At 41.2% G+C, this 21,050-nt stretch overlaps 1 protein-coding gene across 1 annotated transcript in view; it reads right to left on the bottom strand.

Annotated features, from left to right (window-relative positions):
- The window catches only part of thsd7ab (thrombospondin, type I, domain containing 7Ab), a 225,451-nt gene that overhangs the window by 59,515 nt on the left and 144,886 nt on the right, over window positions 1-21,050 (bottom strand). The window contains exons 10-14 of the mRNA XM_072692410.1: window positions 10,657-10,772; window positions 7,852-7,996; window positions 4,633-4,736; window positions 1,638-1,832; window positions 201-464 (exon numbers count right to left, since the gene is read on the bottom strand). Coding sequence (XP_072548511.1) covers window positions 201-464; window positions 1,638-1,832; window positions 4,633-4,736; window positions 7,852-7,996; window positions 10,657-10,772 — 824 coding nt within the window. The remainder of the gene's footprint in view (window positions 1-200; window positions 465-1,637; window positions 1,833-4,632; window positions 4,737-7,851; window positions 7,997-10,656; window positions 10,773-21,050) is intronic.

Here is a 21,050-nt window from a genome sequence, read left to right as displayed (position 1 = left end):
CATAAATGGGAACACTGGGGCAGGTGTGGCCAATGGCAAACAGGTTCAATAAGACCACCATCACAGATGCCAAGTGTTGGACAGAGGGATGTAAAGCCCCCTAGGGATGAGTTGGAATGGCCAACCACCTATTAACTTCACATCCATGAGCAGGTGCTGGGTTCATGGGCGTAGATTGATTTGGGGGAGGCTGGACTCACCATGGCTGTTGCAGCGAGAGGTCTCCACCAGCCTGTTGTCCTGGTCATAACACACCATGGCTTGGTAGCGGTAGCCCTGGCCACACTCCCGGCCGTCCCCCTGCACCCGCATGCCCAGAGCGCTTTCCAGTCGGCCTTCAGGCAGGATGCAGTCGGACCAGTTGCCCACAGGCTGGGCGTTGTACTTGTTGCAAGGGCAGTACTGCGTCTCGCTCAGCGGATACATCTGACTGTTCTTGCACTTATCCCTTTTCTTGCTCTTTCCTGGGAATTGATGAAAGGAACAGTTTACACTCTATGTTAAAACTTTATTAGCGGCAATGGTCTCAAAGCTCCCATTCAAAACCAAAGAAGCAGACCTGAGACACCAAAAAACACCTAGACTGATGGACTACATTTGTGTTACGAGGGGAAAGGGCTGTGAATTTGATTTGATACCTTTAAACCAGGCTACATTATCTAGGAGGACAGCAGAGTCTTCAGTAACCCTCTGTACCATGTAGCCCTGCAGGCTACTTCAGGCTGTCTGTATCTACACTCCTGTAGGGGTTCTAGCTTTCTGAAACAGTGCTTTATTAAACCATCAGTCAAGACATGGCTAAGACACATATTACACATACAAGGACTAGAATACAGGGCAAAAAGCAGCAACTTATTAATATATATTGGACTTATTGGTATATTTGGACTACATTTGAAACTATTGCTGCTCACCCAGACTTACTGCACAAAGCGTGATGCCAGCGTGCCGGTAACTTAGTTATACGTAGTTGCTAGATGAGTGTTTGGACTGTTACTGTGTGTTACTGAAGTTAGTATTACCATGGTATTATTGGTGGCCTGGCTGCATTCGTCAACGCCACAGTATTTATAAAGCTGTGAAATCCGCATCACCTGGCCTTTCCCAAGCCATAGTTTAAGTATCCCAAGAGGCCCCAGAAGCTAGGCTAGTGTTCCTAATTTTAGTAAAATAATGAAGTAAAATAACAGGGTTGTAAAAACAAATCACAGCATTTATCACCCCAAAGTCACTTTTTCTTCTTGTTACAGTGCTAGGCTATGCTATGCTTTGCTAAGTGGTTACTTGGTGAAGTAAACCAGCCAATTAAAGGCAGAGCTCACAATTTGATTTTCCACAAGCCCTCCGTGTTTCTTTCTGAAGTAAAATAACAGGGTGGTAAATATCCAATCTGTGCATTTATCATCTCAACCAAAATCAAACTAATTAATATACTTAATATGCATTTTATTAAAATTGTATTAAAATACAACTGAAAAATCAAAGTCAAATAGAATTTTAAAAGGCTTTTGTTGCTACTAAAACTGCTAAGCCTTAAATAGCTGCTCTGGGTGAAAGTGCAGAGAGGAACACGTTTCCTCTGACTGTGCTCTCCTGGAACATGGCCAGACTGCTGGGAGTGTGAAGATGCTGCTTACCCACTAGGACCCTTCTCCGAGTGCGGACCCCCACACAGTCAGCCGTGCAGGGGGAGAATTTGGACCAGCTGGTGAGCTGGCAGTCGTCTCGGCACGGCAACTGGCACGGTTGGTTTATGGCGGGCATGGAGCTGGCAAACTTCAGACACTGGCCTATGTCTGCTACTGACCCGTCCAGCTGCCGACACGAGACCGCTGTAGGATCCCAGACACACACACACAAACACACACACATACACAGCAGTGAGAGAAAGGCCGGATTATGACCGAGTGTGGCACAGCGCCAGCACAAGCTGGTTGTTTCCATTACAGTGTCAAGTGAGTGGTACCATAACACAGGTGTTTCTAATAAAGTGGCTAGTTAATAGAGCCACAAGGTTGGTGTTTCTAATAAAGTGGCTGTTGAGTGGAAGTACAACGTAGGTGTTTCTAATAAAGTGGTCATTGAGTGCACTGCTCCACAGTGCCACGGCCCCAGTGGGTGGGAGGATTTGAGCCTATTAGCCTGTTGGCATTTGGTGAGGTGGGTGGGGTGCGCTAATCCGGTCAGTTGCAGCATCACGTTGGACAGACAGGTGAGACCAGCAGCCCCACGTAAAGACAGCGAGGTCACAAAAACTCTGTGATCAGAGCAAGACTTTCGCCGCCAGACGTGATGACGTCTTCACTGTCACAGTCTCTGGAGCCACTTCTAGGTTTGTACGCATGCCAAGGCACGGAAGTCACCTCCGATGGTAGACATGGTCCACACTCCCTCTCTATACACTCTGTACACTGGGACAACTAAATCTTCTAAATGGCTTTGATACAAACGATCATATTCAATGTGTTGCTTTGCATATTAAAGATTATGTAGGTTTATTTACAGAGATAAACAATGACACACATGTAAATACTAGTGACAGGATAAGTGACAGTGCTAGTTTGGGAATAAAGCCAAAGCCACACATTTAATCCCCTCAAACCCTTCAGCTGTTTAGACCAGTTTTTCAATTGCTGCTCAAAACAATAGTTTGCATAAAACCACTACATTTCAAAAAGTATATATATATATAATATAAGTTATTAGAACTGATGTTAAACTAAAGATAAACTGGAGTTTCCAGCTCTAAAATCTAAATTGCTGTCAATGGGCCAAATCCATTGTAAAGTACTAGTGCATTACTAGAGCAAAATACTTATGCATTATTAATGATGAATTATTAATTATTTATTAATTATTATTAATCATGACCTACTGAATAGTTACTTATTCACAATAAAACTAACAATACCACCCTGTTACGCTAATTATTAAGCATGAATTATTTCCAAAATGTGTATGTTATTAGTGTGTGGTAATTAGCAAACTGATAAATGTGAGTTCTAGATAGTATCAGGTTTATTGCTTTATGAATTTGATTATATTTTTTATGCACAAAATAAGTCTGTAATGAGTCAAACTGCATCAGACATTCAGGATGAATTCATGATACTTTGGTTCTAAAAACAACTGGATTATGTCAGTATGTGTTCCATACAGGAGTTGAGTTTATCAGTGTTTGGTTGATAAGCTGCATAACAGGGTGGTAAAAACGTGTTTATAGTGCATCACTACAGCTAATAATGCATTGATTGATTTTAACAATAATATTATATAATTACTAATAATATTAATGGACCTTCAATGGTGTACTAATAAAAAACCCAATGAATGAATCATAAAGCGTACTGAATAAATAAAATATTTAGAAATATTATAATTCAATTATAATTAATTATAAATTGTAAATATTGTAAATATACAAATAAAATTATTATAGTAGTATAAATCAGGCTTTATTAAATGAAGAGCAAGACACAGCAAATGTTCCAAAATTCAGCCACGTCTCTCCACTGCTGCGTTCTCTCTTCACTGTAGCTTCCTGTAGCTGCTCTGCTGCCCTCATCAGATTCAAACCCCTGACTCTGGCCTACAAAGCCCAGACTGGACCAGCCAGCCCCTCCGTACTTGATGGTAATGGTCAAAAGCCGATCTGCACCAAGAGGCCTTCCAGCTTCAAGTACGGCTCGGCTCGACCCACCATCTCTTAAGATCCACGGAAGACGAGCGTCCAGACTTTTTTCTGTCCTGCACCGAAGTGGTGGAACGAACTTCCCTTGGGTGTCCGAACAGCAGAGTCCAACACTCGCTGTCTTCAAACCCAGACTGAAGACCCTCCTCTTCTGAGAGAACTTGGGCGAATAGCAGACTGGTTCTTGTGTTTAGTATATTCTAAACTTAGAGGATCTTTGAATTTTTAGGTTTTTCTTGGATAAATATCAAAGCACTTTTGTAAGTCGCTCTGGATAAGAGCGTCTGCTAAATGCCTTAAATGTAAATGTAAATACATAATCAGTGTTCCTTAAAATTCAGTGTTCTAAATAAATAAATAAATAAATAAATGGTGTTCCTTTATTTATAGTGTTACACATCTGCACCTAGTAATAAAAACTCTGTTCACTGATGTATATTTGATTATTTATCTGGCAGCAGACATGTTTACTATAATGATTATTAAAGATATTTAAAAAATGTATAATAATTCTGTGGCTGAGATATCAAAACCATCATTCCATTTCATCCAAACCAGGTGTAAAACCTAAAAAATGTGAAACAAATAAGCTTTGTCTGTCTGGGAACTTTTTTTGCCGTAATACTCCTCCATGTACATCTACGCCATGAATAAATTAAAAACATCATAATTTTAGGTCAAATTTTGCTTAGAACCGTTCCACTCACCACAACTATAAACAGTCCTGACCCGATCCTTTCTCTAGACTGGAGCGTTTCAAACCACACCACTCTGAATGATGGTGTCTACAACTTCATGAGGAAACTGTGCTGCAATTGACAAAAATGCTCCAACTCTCTTTCAATATCAAGGCATCTGATTTCACATGACTGACCGAGCTGAGGTGGGTTTCAAGCGTCTGCTAATGCACTCATGCACAATGAGCTCCAAAAGCATCATACCTCTGGTCTGGAGCCCCGCCCCGCACCCCTCCTGAGCTCCTTTGCTGTCCTGCCGGATGCTCCATGGAACCAATTGACACCTGCGCCATTTGTGGGTCTTCCACCTGCAACCGCATCAGAACAACTGCTGGAGTTACACAGCTCCTTGCTCTGCTGTAATCAAAACAGCACAACCATGTAACTGGATTGTCTGACTAATCTTAGCCGACTAAGCTTACTCTTAATGAGAATGTGATTCTTGGGTGGATATTTGGGCTTGTTTTGGAGTTTTATTATTAACCCATGAGCAGATGATTGGCTGAATTGTGTCTCATATATATTATATAAACCTATATTAACTTATATTATTTTTGAATTTTGAATTTACTTGATGAATCAAACTCAGGTCAGCGGTTAGAGCTCCAGGATATTGATAACAGGGTTGTGGGTTCGATACCCAGGCTCAGGAAACTGCCACTGTTGGGCCCTTGAGCAAGGCCCTTTACCCTCTCTGCTCCCCGGGCGCTGGAGTTGGCTGCCCACCGCTCTGGGGGTGTGTGTACTCACTGCCCCTAGTTCACTAGTGTGTGTGTGTGTGTTCACTACCACAGATGGGTTAAATGTGGAGGACACATTTCGCTGTACAGTTGCAAACATGTGCACCTTTTACCGTTATTCCTTATTGTTGCTTACTTAAACAATCAAAATGCTTTCCATCCATTAAACATGCAATTTAAATCTGATATAATGACACAGTAAATGAAATCTCATGCAAAGGGGCTTTTTCTCAATCTCAAGAAAACCAGTATTTCAATTACAGAGGAGGTGGGGGAGCTTGGCATTTCCTGAAAAAAAAACATAATTCTACTTTTATGAGTGTTGTTTTATTGTCTATATTCAGTCACTGTGTAAATTACATTTGTTTATTCAGTATATGTTTGAAAATAACCACTATGATCAAATAAAACCGTGAGATTTCACTAATCTTCATTTCACTAATCTAACTGAATCACTGTAGGTCAGATATTTACGCTCCTGGTCAGCATTCGTGCCTGTTTGCTGCTATAGAGTGCAGTTCTGCATGCCTTTCTGCAGTGAGCTGTACAGATTCATGCATAGACATGGAAGTGTGGAAAGCCCAGAGACTGTATTTGGTCTGCATTGCTGCCACTGTGCACTGCAGGCATAGGCTTGTTAGACCTTTATGCCTTATTGTTCTTTAGTTAATCAATAAAAATGCTTCCTCTGGTTTCTACCAGTTTTCCACTGCCATCATTTAAAGATCAGTCTGTGCAATGAGCAGATTTTTTCTTTTGTGATGTAATGAAGGGTCAAAATCCCTAACTAATATACTGTCACTGCCACACAGAATTCTTGTATCTCCAAAACAACTTTACAATAGAAGCAAAAAATCTTCTATTGGTGCATTTATCATGAATATCTGAAGCAATTTAAAGAACACCTGCCAGATTCACGTTGTGTTAAAAAGTATAATAATAATGTAAAAATGGAGATACAAGTTGTTGTTTTTTTTGAATGACAGTGATGCTGTTGTAAACCTGTGATGCAATTTCTAACACTCATTCTAATACAATTTTCAGCTTTTCCTCAGCCTAGTTGACTGCTCATGCACTTATATGCACATCTCTGTATTTACTGTATATACTTTCTATGCACCATTTCCCTCTCATCTATTATCTATAACTGCACCAGAGAACAGTGTTTCACAGCAATGTACAACCCTGTATTGGTAATATTGACAAAGGAGTTGAACTGAATTGAATCAAGGATAAGTTACAGTATAAGAATCCAGAATTTATCAAATTTCAAACATGAAGATTAAATATACAGAGAAATATGCTTGAAAATCTACTTGATAATTTTTTTTTAAAAAAGCAAGCACATAATGTAAGAAAGTCCAGAAAGGCCATGAGTCTATTCTGTTTTCTGTTCCGTTATCTCATGATCTTCTTGCGATTTTAAGATAATAAGTTGATTTGTTAGAATAACTATTTTTAAGATAAAACAAACATTTTCTTGAGATCACAGGAAAAACATGTTGTTTGGCTGAGATCACAATTTTAGTAATCTTGATATCACAACAAGTTATGATTAAATAAAACATTTATATATATTATTTTTAAATGTCAAACAGATAATAACTAAATAATAAATAGTATTTTATAATTTAATATTCATTATATTATGAAATGTAACATCACCAAATTCTTAAAGTATTAATTAAAACATCTGCAGTGCTTTGGCCTTCAGTTATAGTCAATAATAATATTTTATTTCATATGCTACACATTATTATTGTATATAAAAGCAATATAACACTCAAGGTTGTGTGTTACTGTGGAATAACAGCGCAGCTGTGATAAAGCAGACATGAGCCAAAGGCAAGTCTTGAATGTCATGACAGCAGTGCTGTTATTCCACAATAACATACGACCTTCAGAGTTTTATTGCTTTTATACAACAGTTTGGAAAATAAATAAAGTAAGAAATAAATAAATTGAGCCGTGAACAAACTTTTTAATGTTTTAAGGTTAGGATTTTCTTCCTGCAAATTACAGTTCCTTAACACACTGCTTAATAATACGTCACAGTAATGAACTCCACTCACTCACTGAACAGCCTGCAGTTCCTTCTTCAGCTCCTTACATGGACCAACGAATTAAATTTTTCTTGTTTGTTTGTTTGTTGTTTATTCTTGTCTTAATCCATTTCATTTCATCTTAGCTTCTACTTGTTTTCTTTGGCTCTGAGCATTTACGGTACTTACTGGTTCATTATAGGATTTATAGCAACAGCCTTCAGCAGAGTGATACGGTAAGTGTGAAAAAACTGTGCCAACTTCTCAACCAGTCAGCTTGCATCGCCGGAACTAACTAATATAAATATTATTCGTACAATTATACAAGTCTTTAAATGCTAACGTCCTTATGCTACCCACATTCCACTGCAGTCCGTTTCCACTAAGTGTTTAGAAAGCATTGAGAGCTTCTATCAGTACACACAGAGTGAACAATATCCCGGCAATGAATTATCGTCCTCTCTGCAGCCCTTAGACGAACCCGGCAGCTGTTTGGATGTATCTGATCGGGATGGCTCGCTCGGTCATTAGAGCAGCCCCTACAAGGCCCAGGAGTAACTGTTGCCCACTTTTGCATCATACAGCCACAACAACACAGCCATGCTGAGCGAGAGCCGGGAGCGGGTGGTGTCTGTGTGTACCTGTAAACCGGACAGGCTGGGTTTGGAGGGGGGCTTGCACAGTCTTTCTCTTCATAAAGCACCTCAGGGCAGTCCAGACCCCCGTTGGCCGGCTTCTGGATGATCACACGGAATCGAGTCTGCTTGCTCTTCTGGCCACCGGTACCTGAAGACACAGATGCGTGAGTCAGGATGATTAAACTGCACGTGGTCTGTCACGGTCTCTCTGTTTGATATCTCATATTTTTGATATCCAGTATCCAGTGGCTTCCTGTAGCTGCCAGCATCCGACTGAAAACCCTGACTCTGACTCTGACGCTGACCCAGACACTCTCGAGGAACTTTTGGAGGTTTTCAATTTGAAACTGTGGAGGAATCTTTGAGGAACCTTCTAGGAACCTTTTCATTCTAAACAACCTTTATTGAAGGTTCCTTCAAGAGTTCTTTACAGAACGTCTACTTTTAACAGTGGTACAAAGCCAAAAATGGACAAACCCCTCCATATTTGATGGCAATGCTCAAAATCTCCTCCATACTAGGGTCCTTCAAACATCAAGTATGGCTCAGCTAGACCCACCATCCTTCTAGACATCTAGACTTTTCCCTGTCCAGGAGCTGAAGAGGTGGAATGAACATTTTGGATGTAGGTATCAGGCATGACTGTTGCATTTGTCAGACTGTCACCAATAAAATCTCTATTAATACACGTACCAAAGCTGTTTTAAGCACGTCTCTCAACCCACTTAAAACACGTCCAGATCTTCATTTCAGTGTGGTTTACAAGACAGTATGACTTACTTTAGTTACTAACACAACCATCACCTTCCCCACAGATCTGAACCCTCAGGAACCAGAACTACTACTCCCTCAGTAGTACTACTACCAGCACCTTGGACCTACCTCAGCACAGTATGTGCTATCATCCCACCAATAGTGATCTAGTTTGAAAGGGGAATAGAACTACATTTACATGTAGCTGATGCTCTTCTCCAGAGCGACTTACAAGGTTACTCGTATTACAGAAGTAGGCCAGTGTAGTGTTAGGAGTCTTGCCCAGGGACTCTTATTGGTGTAGCGCAGCATAGTCACCCAGACCAGGAATCGAACCCCAGTCTTCAACATGGTGTGGTAGTTCAGCGGCAGGTAGAGGTGTGATCTGTTGCGCCACACCAATCACCAAACTGCAGAACTACAAAGCGGGACGTTCTGTGGATGATAATGTACACTGTTAAAAGAGTAAGAGGAACTTTTGGAGGTTCCGTCTTTAGGTGCTTTGAGGAACCTTAAAAAAAGGTGTTAGAAGAAAACAGTTCCTTATAGGTTCCTCAAAGCACCTTAAGATTTTCCTCAACAGTTTCAAAACAGTTTCAAAAGTTCCTCAAGGATCTTATTTATTCATTCAATCTTAGCTCACAGGTTTAAATAAGGTTAATCCCTGCTGTTATTTCAGATAGACTGAAGATCTGAAGATGCATTTGAGGAATGCCATATTTACACTTATTTACACATCTTATCCTCTTGTTTAGATGTCAGCACTTAGCAGATAGAAATCTGTAAATGCAGGCTCCGAGTAGCCCAGCGGTCTGATACGCTGCCACTAAGGCCCGGGGGTTGTGAGGTCAAATCCAGAGCCATGCCGCTTTTGCCATCATCACTCTTGATCAATGTGGGCCAGCACAAATGTCTGTTAGCTGGTGTGGTGGAGCTTGGGACCCAATGCTTTCCAGCAAACTTGTTGGCTGCCCAGCTTCACCTTTGAAAAAAGGCTTCACATGTCTGGCTTCACGAGTGTCGTAGGAGTCCTTACCCCCCTAGTGTCGGGAGCTTTGCTAGTGCTAGGGGGAGGTACGAACAGGTGGGTCAATTTGCTGAACCAAGATCAAATTTTACAAGCAAATTAAAACCTGGAAATGGATTATTTAAGACAGTGCTGAAGCTGAAAATACCTAAAGGATTAGCCCATACAGAGCTGTTTAACGTTATCTGACCCTGTTGCCGGTGTTTTGTCCCGGACACTGTCACATTAAAAGAGCACAGGGATTTATTCATCTCTCCTGGCCACTGATTTCAAATTATAACACACTGATCAAGGCTAATCCATTCACCGGAACAAAAATCTCATCACAGGTCTGGAGGTGCTAACAGCCCCATAAGAAGATTTATGTGTGGGTGTCAAGCGAGAGGTCGCGGGACTGTGACTGATTATCTTATCATGCTACGAAGATAAATCTCGGCCATGCCACACTGCCCTCCAAAGCTGCTGAAAGTTCACTGTCTGTTTGACCTCACGCAAGTGGGCCTCTGCCTGAGCCTCCTTCCACCATACAGCGTGGTAATGTAGGGAACAGTGATTAGGGGGCTGTTCTGTTCCCTATAATAGCGTTCTATATAGTGCACTAATGTAGGGAATAGTGATTAGTGGTCATTTTAGTCCCCTATTATAGTGTTCTATATAGTGCACTAATGTAGGGAATAGTGATTAGGGGACTTTTCTCTTCTCTATATAGTGTTCTATATAGTGCATTAATGTAGGGAATAGTGATTAGTGGTCATTGTAGTCCCCTATTATAGTGTTCTATATAGTGCACTAATGTAGGGAATAGTGATTAGGGGACTTTTCTGTTTCCCTATAATAATGTTCTATATAGTGCACTAATGTAGGGAATAGTGATTAGGGGTAATTTACATCCCCTATTATAGTGTTCTATATAGTGCACTAATGTAGGGAATAGTGATTAGGGGGCTTTTCTGTTCCCTATAATAGTGTTCTATATAGTGCACTAATGTAGGGAACATAGGACACATTTGGGACAGTTAAGAGCATACCTGGTTCACAGGATGTTGGACAGATCGTCCATTCACTGAACGCTGTCACTATGCAGTCCTTCTTACAGGGCAATACACATGACCTCACTGATGCTGGCCGGGGACCATCTGGACATCTAAACAAACACACACACAGACACACACACACACACATTAGAAAAAAAGCTCAGATCAACAGAATGTTACACAACTGTGCAAAAATTAGAATCAGCTTTTAATTTTTACAGAAAATAATAATTTACACATAAGTAGCATATTTAAATATTTTAGTACTTCAGGTATTTCAGGAATAAAAAGATGATACTAAATAGCCCTAATGTGTAAATTCTGTAAAGTCTGGCGATTTGACTCCAAATGCAAAGACTTTTGAAGCCCTGCCTGTCATTTCAGACACATCTAAACTGAATGAATTTGTTCCTTGTTATTAATTCCTTCATAAACATGATCAATAAATAATTTATCTGCAACCAAATTGTTAGTATTTTAGCATTCCATACTTTTGAATGGTAGTGTATATGTGAAATGCCACTTTCTGCAGTTGCAAAGCAGCTATGTGGCTCCATAAAACGCTAAAAAAACAAAGTCTCGAACTTAGATAACTTATGTGGCTACGTTGCTTAGTACGCATAGCACCGTGGTACAGAAAGCATGCAAACAGGCCTTTAGCTTGTGCTTGTTCCAAATCCCCAACCATCCAAATGGGATTAATTATCAGGCTTAACTACTGCCTGTCACCTCCACACACACCACCTGCTTCACACATCACAGTAGTCTGGCAATTCAAACTCCAGGAGTGACGACGCACTGCGTGAGGACTGCACATACTGTACCTGTCAAACACACCTGACTGAGAGTATAGTTTCCATCATCTTAAAGACATTATAAAAGGCTGGGCTTTAATACTTTCTAAGATAATAATTTCTAAGACAAAATGATAACAGTAAATTTAAAGGTAAAGAAATTAATATTAATTACGTTTAACATTAAAAGCACTGACAGGGGAAGTGAATGACATTGATTGTCTCATTCCAATGGCACCTGTCAAGGGGTGGGATCTACATATCAGACAGCAAGTGAACAGTCAGTTCTTGAAGGTGGTGTTGTGTTCAAGGCAGAAAAAACTGTGATGGCTAGACAGAAGGAGGATCAGAACATCTCCAAAACATCACACAGGTCTTCTGGGGTTTCTTCTGGTACGCAGTGGTCAGTACCTACCAAAAGTGCTCCAAGAAAGGATGACTGGTGAACCGTAGATAGTGTCATGGGCTCCCAAGGCTCACTGATGTGATCCATGGAAGCCAAACCTCACAAATTACATGACAAAGCAACACTATATAGCAAATAAAGTAGTCAAATGCATTCCGTAGAAGGGGTGTCTACAAACATTTGGACATGTTTGTGGACATGTTTGTGGACTGGTTGCTATGGTATCCCAGGTGGTTGCCATGGTGTTAGGTCTTGCTATGGTATAGGTGTGTGGTAAAATGTGGGGTGCCAAAACTTTAGCCCGAAATATAGTTTGTCCAAAGGCATGTCCAAAATATTTGGCTAATGTCCACAACCATGTCCAATGTCCAACATGTTTGTGGACTGGTTGCTATGGTCTCACAGGTGGTCTAGGGTGTTCTTAGGCAGCTGCTCAAGTATAGGTGTAGGTTGTTAAAGATCCCTTTATTGCAAGCTGTCGACAAGCACTTGCTTCAAGGTCTTCCAGGTTGGATCCAATGATAATGATTTTCCCTGGCTGTGACCCCTGCGAACACCTGACCCAAATGAAATAGAAGAGGACAGAAAGAAACTATAGAGGCTGACTCATTTTTCTCACAACACAAAATTCTCTTGATTCCCAGACGTCTCGTGACCGCAGGGTGTGTATTCCCGGCCGGAGGCAGATAAGGGCTCTAATACAAACCACTTCTCCCAGCGTTATGTTCTATTGATTCTATCACTGAGCAATAATCCGCTTTTATCAGTGCCATGGCTGGGCGAGCTTTATGAACGTGGGGTCAGCTTTAATCCGTGGCTGTACGTTAAGCACCGCTCTGGCGCTGCCGATCCCCACTGGATAAGGATGAACCAGGGCAACAAAAAAAAAGAAAAAGAAAAAAGCCGCCTCGGTCGAGGGCCGGACAGTAATCTGCTCTTTGGCCGTAACCAGGCTTTGTCTGCCGCAGCTGTTCCGTGCCTTCATCCAATTGGAGATGGCTGAGCAGTTGATCGGGGTCAGTGTTTAACGCAGTGCGGCTCAGCCTGCCACCGCCCAGGCTGGACCCTTAGTGATATGCCAGCGAGGGGACCGGCCACAGCCGCACTACAGCGATTTATTTTTTAATACCAATAAATGGGATAAATCTGTGGCTGGGAGATGGAAATCAGAGAGTGTGAGGGCTGGACAGAAGGCGACCAGTGCATCCTATGATCATTCTCCCACTATGTCATCAAAAGGCTGCTCATTTGGGTCCCACTGATGGCAGCAGGTCCACCTTTACCTCGAAAGTAGTCAGTGCTGAAGTGCACTTGTTAGTTTCTGAACTGGAGCTATGAAGCTAATGCAGCTAACAAGACACTTCCTCAATAACAATAGCCTATACGCATTCAGATATATGTATAAATATATACATACACTATACGGACAAAAGTATTGGGACATCACTCATTCATTGTTCCTTCTGAAATCTAGGCTATTAAAAAGAGCTGATCCTGCTTTTGTTAGAGTAACTGTCGCTACTGTCCAGGGAAGAAGGCTTTCTACTAGATTTTGGAGGAACATTGCTGTGTGGATTTGATTGCATTTAAAGACAAGTGCATTAATGAGGTCGTGATGTTGGATGATCACCACCCCACCTTATCCTTAACTCACCGACTCATCCCATAAGCATCAGATGGAGCACCAACCATCATTCCCGAGGACACAGTCGCACTGCTCCACAGCTCAATGCTGGGGGGCTTTATAGCCCTCTAGCCCATGGCATTAGGCAGCATGGTGCCAATAGGTTCATGCCTATTCTATTGGGACTAGACAAGCTGTGTGCCTGTGTGCATTTGCACATCTGTTTAAGCAATAGGTGCAACTTCAAATAGCTAAATGCATTCAGTCCACAACCAACCAGTGGTTGCTACGGTGTTCCAAGCTTGTTGCTATGTATAGGGGTTGGTTGCTAAGTGGTTGCTAAGGTATTGCTATTGTATAGATGTGTAGTAAAATGTGGAGTGCCAAACCTTTGCCCAAATGATGGCTGGTCTAAAAGCTCATCCAATACGTTTGGATAATGTCCTCAAACTTTTGGCAAAAGTGAACCTTAAATGAACCTTCAACAAACGTCCACTTCTTCAAACCTTCCTCAGCTTCCTCACACTCACACATCCATTTTTTAGAGGTGTATGAAGTGAATCACGTTGACTCTATCGTAACATTGGCATATGCCAAGGTCTGGGACATCTGTAAGACAGCAGCTGAACAGTCGGTTCTTGTAGTGGACGTGCTGGATGTGAGAGGAATGGGCAGCACGAAGACCTGAGAGACTTTGACGAGGCTCAAACTTTTATGGCCAGACATCTCAAAAATGGCAAGGCAACGAAGGTCAACGAAGGCCATCCCTGCAGGTCCAAACCGACAGAGAGGGATAGCAGACCACTTTAGTAATCTGCTGAAGCAGATGTAGACTGGCATGAGGCTAATGAAAAGCACTGCAGTGTTTTAATTACAACAAGCACATTTACAATACAGAGACGACTACTGAATGTCTGCTGGAATATGAAGCACATTACATGTATTAAGCACTGAGGGCTTACGGCTTTCCAACTCGGCAAACCATTCACCATTCCCACGTCTACTTTCCATGTGACTGATGCTAATGCTAAACGTGATGCACGGTCCAAAGAGAAATTATTCAAATGGAATTGAATGCTGATTCCTCTGCAGGGTCTGGAACGGTTCCAACAGTATCATTAAAGGCAGTTCACACATTTTATCCGTCAGGAAAGCCAAAAATATCGTTTACTTGCCTCCTCCGAGCTGTCATTATTTTTCAATTAGGAGTTAACTGTCATAATTGGTGGTATGAAGAGAAGCGTCTCATTTAGCTTGCAGTGTTTGCCAAAACGGGTCATTAGTGCGGCTAGGAAAAACCATTTGAACCGCTGGTGCTGTGCTAAGAGAGAACTTTTCGGTTGGAGGGTTGTCTGTGGCGAAATCAGCGGCTGTAACGGCTCACATTGTTAGGCGCGGCACAGTGTGACGGGGACGTGGGATTCTAGCGGTCGTCACTTTCTGTGTAGAACATCAAAAGCCTGGGCCCGGAGGTTTTGACGCTGCGGCCTGTCTGCTTTGTGATTTCTGACTCTGACTGACAGTGTGAGTGACAGAGCGTGGCCAGCGGCCCAGATCCGCAACCGAGGCCTGGCTCGACGTGAGCCAGTGCTCAGCTGCACCACAGCGCTCAGCTTTCATCCTTTAGAGTGGGGCTAGCAGATGAAATATTCCAGGAAGCCTCTGAATGAAGTGGTCATTGGATTTTGGACGCTTGAGGTGGTGTTAAGTGGCTGTCGCTGAACGGTAAAACGTCAAAAACATGAAATTAGCCCATTTAGCACAATAGCTAGTTTATTTTATTTACCTTTAGTTTACAAAAAATGTGGATACCAGCATCCATGCTAATTCAAGAGGACACCGTACTTCTAATATTAATAAACTACTTTCAAATGACTTTGATCAGCCATAACATTAGCACCACCTGCCCAATACTGAGTAGGTTCCCCTTGTGCTGCCACAACAGATCTGAGCATTCCAGGAAAGCAAACATCCTGACCTCACCTGTGCTCTTGTCACTAAATAAAATCAATCAAATCCTCACAGCAATGTTCCTCCAAAATCTAGTAGAAAGCCTTCTTCCCTGGACAGTGGAGATAGTTGCTCCAACATAAGCAGGATCAACTCTTTTAAAATACCTTTTAGTTTTGAAGAAACAATAGATAAGCTTGTGTCCCAATACTTTTGTCCATATAGTGTATACGTTAGCCTCATAGCTGAAGTGCAAAATGAAGGCAAACTGTTTTTGCTATTATATAGGTTATTATGGTCAGGTTGCTAGGTACAGAGGTGTCAAATAATGAAGTACAAATTCTTCATTGTCTTACTTAGGTAGAAAGTTTGGTTATCTAAACTTTACTGTTATTTATTATAATTATTTTTCAGCTACACCTCATAAATTCAGCCTGACTGGGTGGAGCTATACTGCTGTTAAATTATTTGGGTAAAGGAGGTCGTTTCTATGGCATCAAAATAAGCAGGCTTAGTTTTTATGCACTAATAATCCATAACATAACACCACTGACCGCTAAAGATAATAGCATTGACAGTCGCGTCTGTCAAGGGGTGGGGTCCATATATTAGGCAGCAAGTGAACAGTCAGGAGTGTGTGAGTGTGTGTAGTGGGGTCAGTAGGTGAGCAAATGTAGGAAAGGGAGCTAGAGAGAGAGAGAGCGAGCAAAAGAAACAGCGAGGGAAAGAGAAATGTGAACTCAAGGTGAAGTAAATGTTAGCTAGCCTGTGAAAATGGGGGTGAATGAGAATAGGCTTGTGTGTTCTTTCCTTGCTAATAAAGTAATCAGTCCTCAAAGAGTTTTAAAAATCATCATCATCATCATCATCATCACATTCTTAGCTAATATGCAGCATTTTACAAATTCTTCATTATCTTACTTAAGTAGAAATTTTGGTTATCTAAACTTTACTGTTATTTATTATAATTATTTTTCAGCCGACTTTTCACTTCTACTTCTTCCTTTTTTACACCATTATATGTAACTTTCTACTCCTTACATAATAAAAATAGCCACGTTACTCCTATTTCATTCCAGTTTGTTTTCATTCCAGCTCGTCATAATAAAAAAAAGAAAAAACATACTCTATTCAGATAAATCCACCATCCGGAAAGTGTCAATTTGATTGTGGCTAGCTGAGAAGTATAAACATACACTATTCTGACTCCCTATTGGTTAGTAAGCGATCCATTGCACCTGCACACCATCGGTCCCGTCACTCTCCAGCAAGCACACAGCAGACGTCTGTAGTCTAGTATGAAGACTGTGTCCGTGGCAGAGACTCAAGAGAGCTGCAGTGAAACTGGAGTCCGGACTAAGCCCCACATTTACATTCCAGTAAAGCTTATTGATCACACGCCTCTGAAGTCTGACTTTCTGCAGCATTACAGAACTTCTAGACAACGACTCCTCATATTTTCCTCCATGAAGCTCATGTTAATGCTCAGTAGTGCACAGAGACGCTCCTTTAATAGAGCTGATATTACTGAAATGCTTCATTTTCAATGGGCAGATCTGCAGCTGAAACAGGAGTCTAGTGCAGCCCAACATTTTTCAACATCAACATTTTAATAGAACATTATATTAATATTAATATACAACATTCTCCTCATTATGACTTATGACTGAAAGGTATGTTTTTGGGGAGGGGGGGGGTAGTGCACTTTAGACCCCTGTGGCACAGCCTGAGCTTTTGGCCTTTGTTTTCCCTTCATTACTTTTACTTTTCTACTTGAAGTCGTTCTGAAACCAGTACTTTTACACTTTTACTGGAGTAAAAAGCTTCAGTTGATACTTCAGCTTCTATAGAAGTCTTTTAAACCCTAGTATCTCCACTCTCTTCTACCTGAAGAATGAATGTGAATGCTTTTGATACCTTTGGCTAGGTGGACACACTAGGTGGTTACTATGGCGATGCTAGATTGGTCGCTATGTCACTCTCACAGTTGCTATCTTAAAGATATCCGAGTTGTATACAATTAGTGTTTTTTAGGTGGTTGTTAGGCAGTTACTATGGTATGCTAGATGGTCACAGGTGGTTGCTAAAATTGCAAGTGGTTGCTGTGGTACTTCAGGTGGTTGCAATAGTATTACCAAATGGTTGCTGTGGTTCTCCAGGTGGTTGCAATGGTATTACCAAATGGTTGCTGTGGTTCTCTAGGTGATTGGTTAGGTGTGTCTGGGTGTATCATCTTGACATGATAAGGGTTGTGTGACATAGCTCACATGATGCATTCTGAGGCTAAACTTTTAGCAACTGTATAATCACTGAGGCACCAACTGAGACCACCAAATGTTTGTGGACACCCCTTCTAATGAATGCATTCAGCTACTTTAAGTTCTGTCCATCTAGTTCTTGTTAGAGAAGTACTGCCAATAGAATAGGACTCTCTGGAGCATATAAACATGAACCTATTGGCGCCATGCTGCCTAATGCCAGGCGTGGGCTATAGAGGGGTATAAAGCCCCCCAGCATTGAGCTGTGGAGCAGTGTAGGAACTGTGTTCTCTGGAACGATGGATGGTGCTCCTTTCAATACTTTAGGAATGAGTTGGGGATGAGACAGGGTGGTAATCATCCATCTTCCTGACCTCACTAACATTCTTGTGTCCTCACAGCAATGCTAATTCCTCCAAAGTCTTCTTCCCTGGACAGTAGAGACAGTTACTCCAACAAAAGCAGGATGCACTCTTTTTACTACCCTTGAGTTTAGAAGAAACAACCAATAAGCAGGTGTCCCAATACTTTTGTCCGAATGATGTATACGTTTCCTTGTTAGCTATATTAGCCTCATAGCTAAAGTGCAAAATGAAAGCAAACTTCAGACACCAAACAGGTCTGATTAACAATATTTAGAGGGAAAATGATGCGATTTAGGTTTTTTTGCTAACTATGTTGTGATTGGTGGGAGGGTGATGGGGCTTAAAAGCATACTTATCTAATTCCTAACTAGACTGGTTTGTATCTTAGGTGCTCTGTTTGTGTCGTACATGAAGATTCCTCTCATCTTGTAGCGATTAAATTGCATTAAAGAATCAAACCCGCTTAATTACTGCCATTATCATCAATGGAAAATTAAGCAGTTTGAAAATGACTGGACTAATTAGCCTGTTTGTGACTTCATGTTTATTCAGTTTTCCCTAGCCTAGTTTTTCCTGGAGTGGAGAGATAGGCTTTGAGCGCAGGCTGTCGACTCCCTGAAGCAATCCATGCTTGTCACTCATGCAGAAACACACACTAACACACACAAACACACACACACTTTAACATGAAGCAACTACACAATTCTCATTAGCCCACTGTGTGTGACTCTTAAGCAACTCCAGAAGTTCAGAACTGGGTGGAGCACTTCGAAGTGTTCTTTGCCCTGCTAATGAAGTAATCAGTCCTCAAAGATGTATCAAAATGTAGGCTGTATGTTGCAGCATTATTGTCATAATCATAGTCAATATGCCACGTCTTGTTTTTGCTAAACGCAAATACAAACAAGCAACATCATACAAAAATGAAATTTGCTTTTTTATTTTTATTTTTTACAAACCCCCATATCTTATGTGTGTGGTGCGGGACAGTAAGTGAGCAAATGTAAAAGAGAGAGCTAGAGAGAGAGCAAAAAGCCGAGCGTGAGAGAAAGAGAAGGAAAAATGTGAACTCAAGGTGAAGTAAATGTTAGCTAGCTTCAATGTGTACAAAGTGTGCTACAGCAGTTTTAGTCGATATATATGACATATGGTATGTAAATGATCTCAGATCTGATTGACCACCCTCTATTGTGCCTTCAGCCTGACTGGGTGGAGCTATACTGCTGTTGATTTAATGGGTAAAGGAGGTCATTTCTGTGGCATCAAAATGAGCAGGCTTAGTTTTTATACACCAATAATGCATAACATTAACGCCACTGACCGCTGAAGAGAATAGCATTGACAGTGGCTTCTGTCAAGGGGTGGGGTTCATATATTAGGCAGCAAGTGAACAGTTAGGAGTGTGTGAGTGTGTGTAGTGGGGGACAGTAGATGAGCAAATGTAGGAAAGGGAGCTAGAGAGAGAGAGAGAGCAAAAGAAACAGCAAGGGAAAGAGAAATGTGAACTCAAGGTGAAGTAAACGTTAGCTAGCTTCAATGTGTACAATGTGTTCTACGCCAGTTACAGTCAAAATATATGACATATAGTATGTAAATGACCTCTGATCCAATTGACCATCCTTTATTGTGCCTTGTTCAAATAATATGCTGCTGTTAACTGAATGGTTAAAGGAGGTCATTTCTGTGGCATCAAAATGAGCAGGCTTAGTTTATATACACCAACAATGCATAACATTAACACCACTGACCGTTGAAGAGAATAGCATTGATTATATGGTGACAAAGGCAGATATTAGGCAGCAAGTAAACAGTCAGAGCTAGAGAGAGAGAGCGAGCAAAAGAAACAGCGAGGGAAAGAGAAATATGAACTCAAGGTGAAGTAAATGTTAGCTAGCCTGTGAAAATGGGGGCGAATGAGAATAGGCTTGTGTGTTATTTCCTTGCTAATAAAGTAATCAGTCCTCAAAGAGTTACCAAAATGCCGCAAAGTGGTAAAAATCATCATCATCATCATCATCATCATCATACTCTTAGCTAATAAGCAGGATCTTGTCCTGTAGGCTAAATGCTCATACAAACATTTATATTGCTGGAAAATATACTTTAACTTTGTCATGCATTTACATGTGTTATTCTCCTGGGTCTCTGTGGTTGTATTGGTTGTGAGGGTTAATGTACAGACCCCAGTGACACCTCCAGTGGCTTCATGCCAAGTACAAAACTTTAACATTAAAACATTAAAATTCTGGTGCATTCTGAGGCTAAAAGATAGCAGTAATTGATGTGGAATTATTTATATTTATTGAGTGAAAATCATGTCAAAATATGTCCAAGAATTTCCTTTTGAAATCCCACATTAATTCTAAATACATTTTTTAAGACATAGCCCATCATTAGCGCTCTGCTGCCTCCATAATAGCGTGCAGTGCTTGGACCCTGATGATGCAGTTGCATTTGCAATGAAATCTCCCATAAGGACTATTTTCCAACCTCCCCTCAAAACAGCCTTTAATGCTAATATATGGTATGTAAATGACCTCTGCTCTGATTGGCCGCCCTCTATTGTAAAATTACCCCAGGCTGAAATGCACCTAATAACTTCAGCCTAAATGAGTGGAGCTAAACTGCTGAATTGAATAACATAACCTAAGATTAACAGCACTGATGTTTGAAGTGAATAATACTGATTATATGGTGGTCTGTCCAGGGATGGGATTCATATATTAGACAGTAAGTGATCAGTCAGGAAAAATGTAAGAATGTAAGAATCTGAGCCACTCCGACAAAGGGTCAAATTGTGCTGTCTAGACGACTGGGTCAGAACATGGGGTGCAGCCTCATGGGGTCAGTACCTACCAAAAGTGGTCCAAGGAAGGACAACTGGTGACATGGTCATGGGTTGTTGTCCTTGTGCTTCCACACCGCAGAGATATGGCTGAAATGTGAGCTGGTTCAATTCTGAAATACTTGCTAACACATGCTCTCGTTTAG

The sequence above is a fragment of the Salminus brasiliensis genome, chromosome 1 (genome assembly GCF_030463535.1).
Source record: "Salminus brasiliensis chromosome 1, fSalBra1.hap2, whole genome shotgun sequence".
NCBI lineage: Eukaryota > Metazoa > Chordata > Actinopteri > Characiformes > Bryconidae > Salminus > Salminus brasiliensis.
Note: the sequence above shows the minus strand (reverse complement) of the source record. Positions and strands in the feature narration are given on the sequence as shown.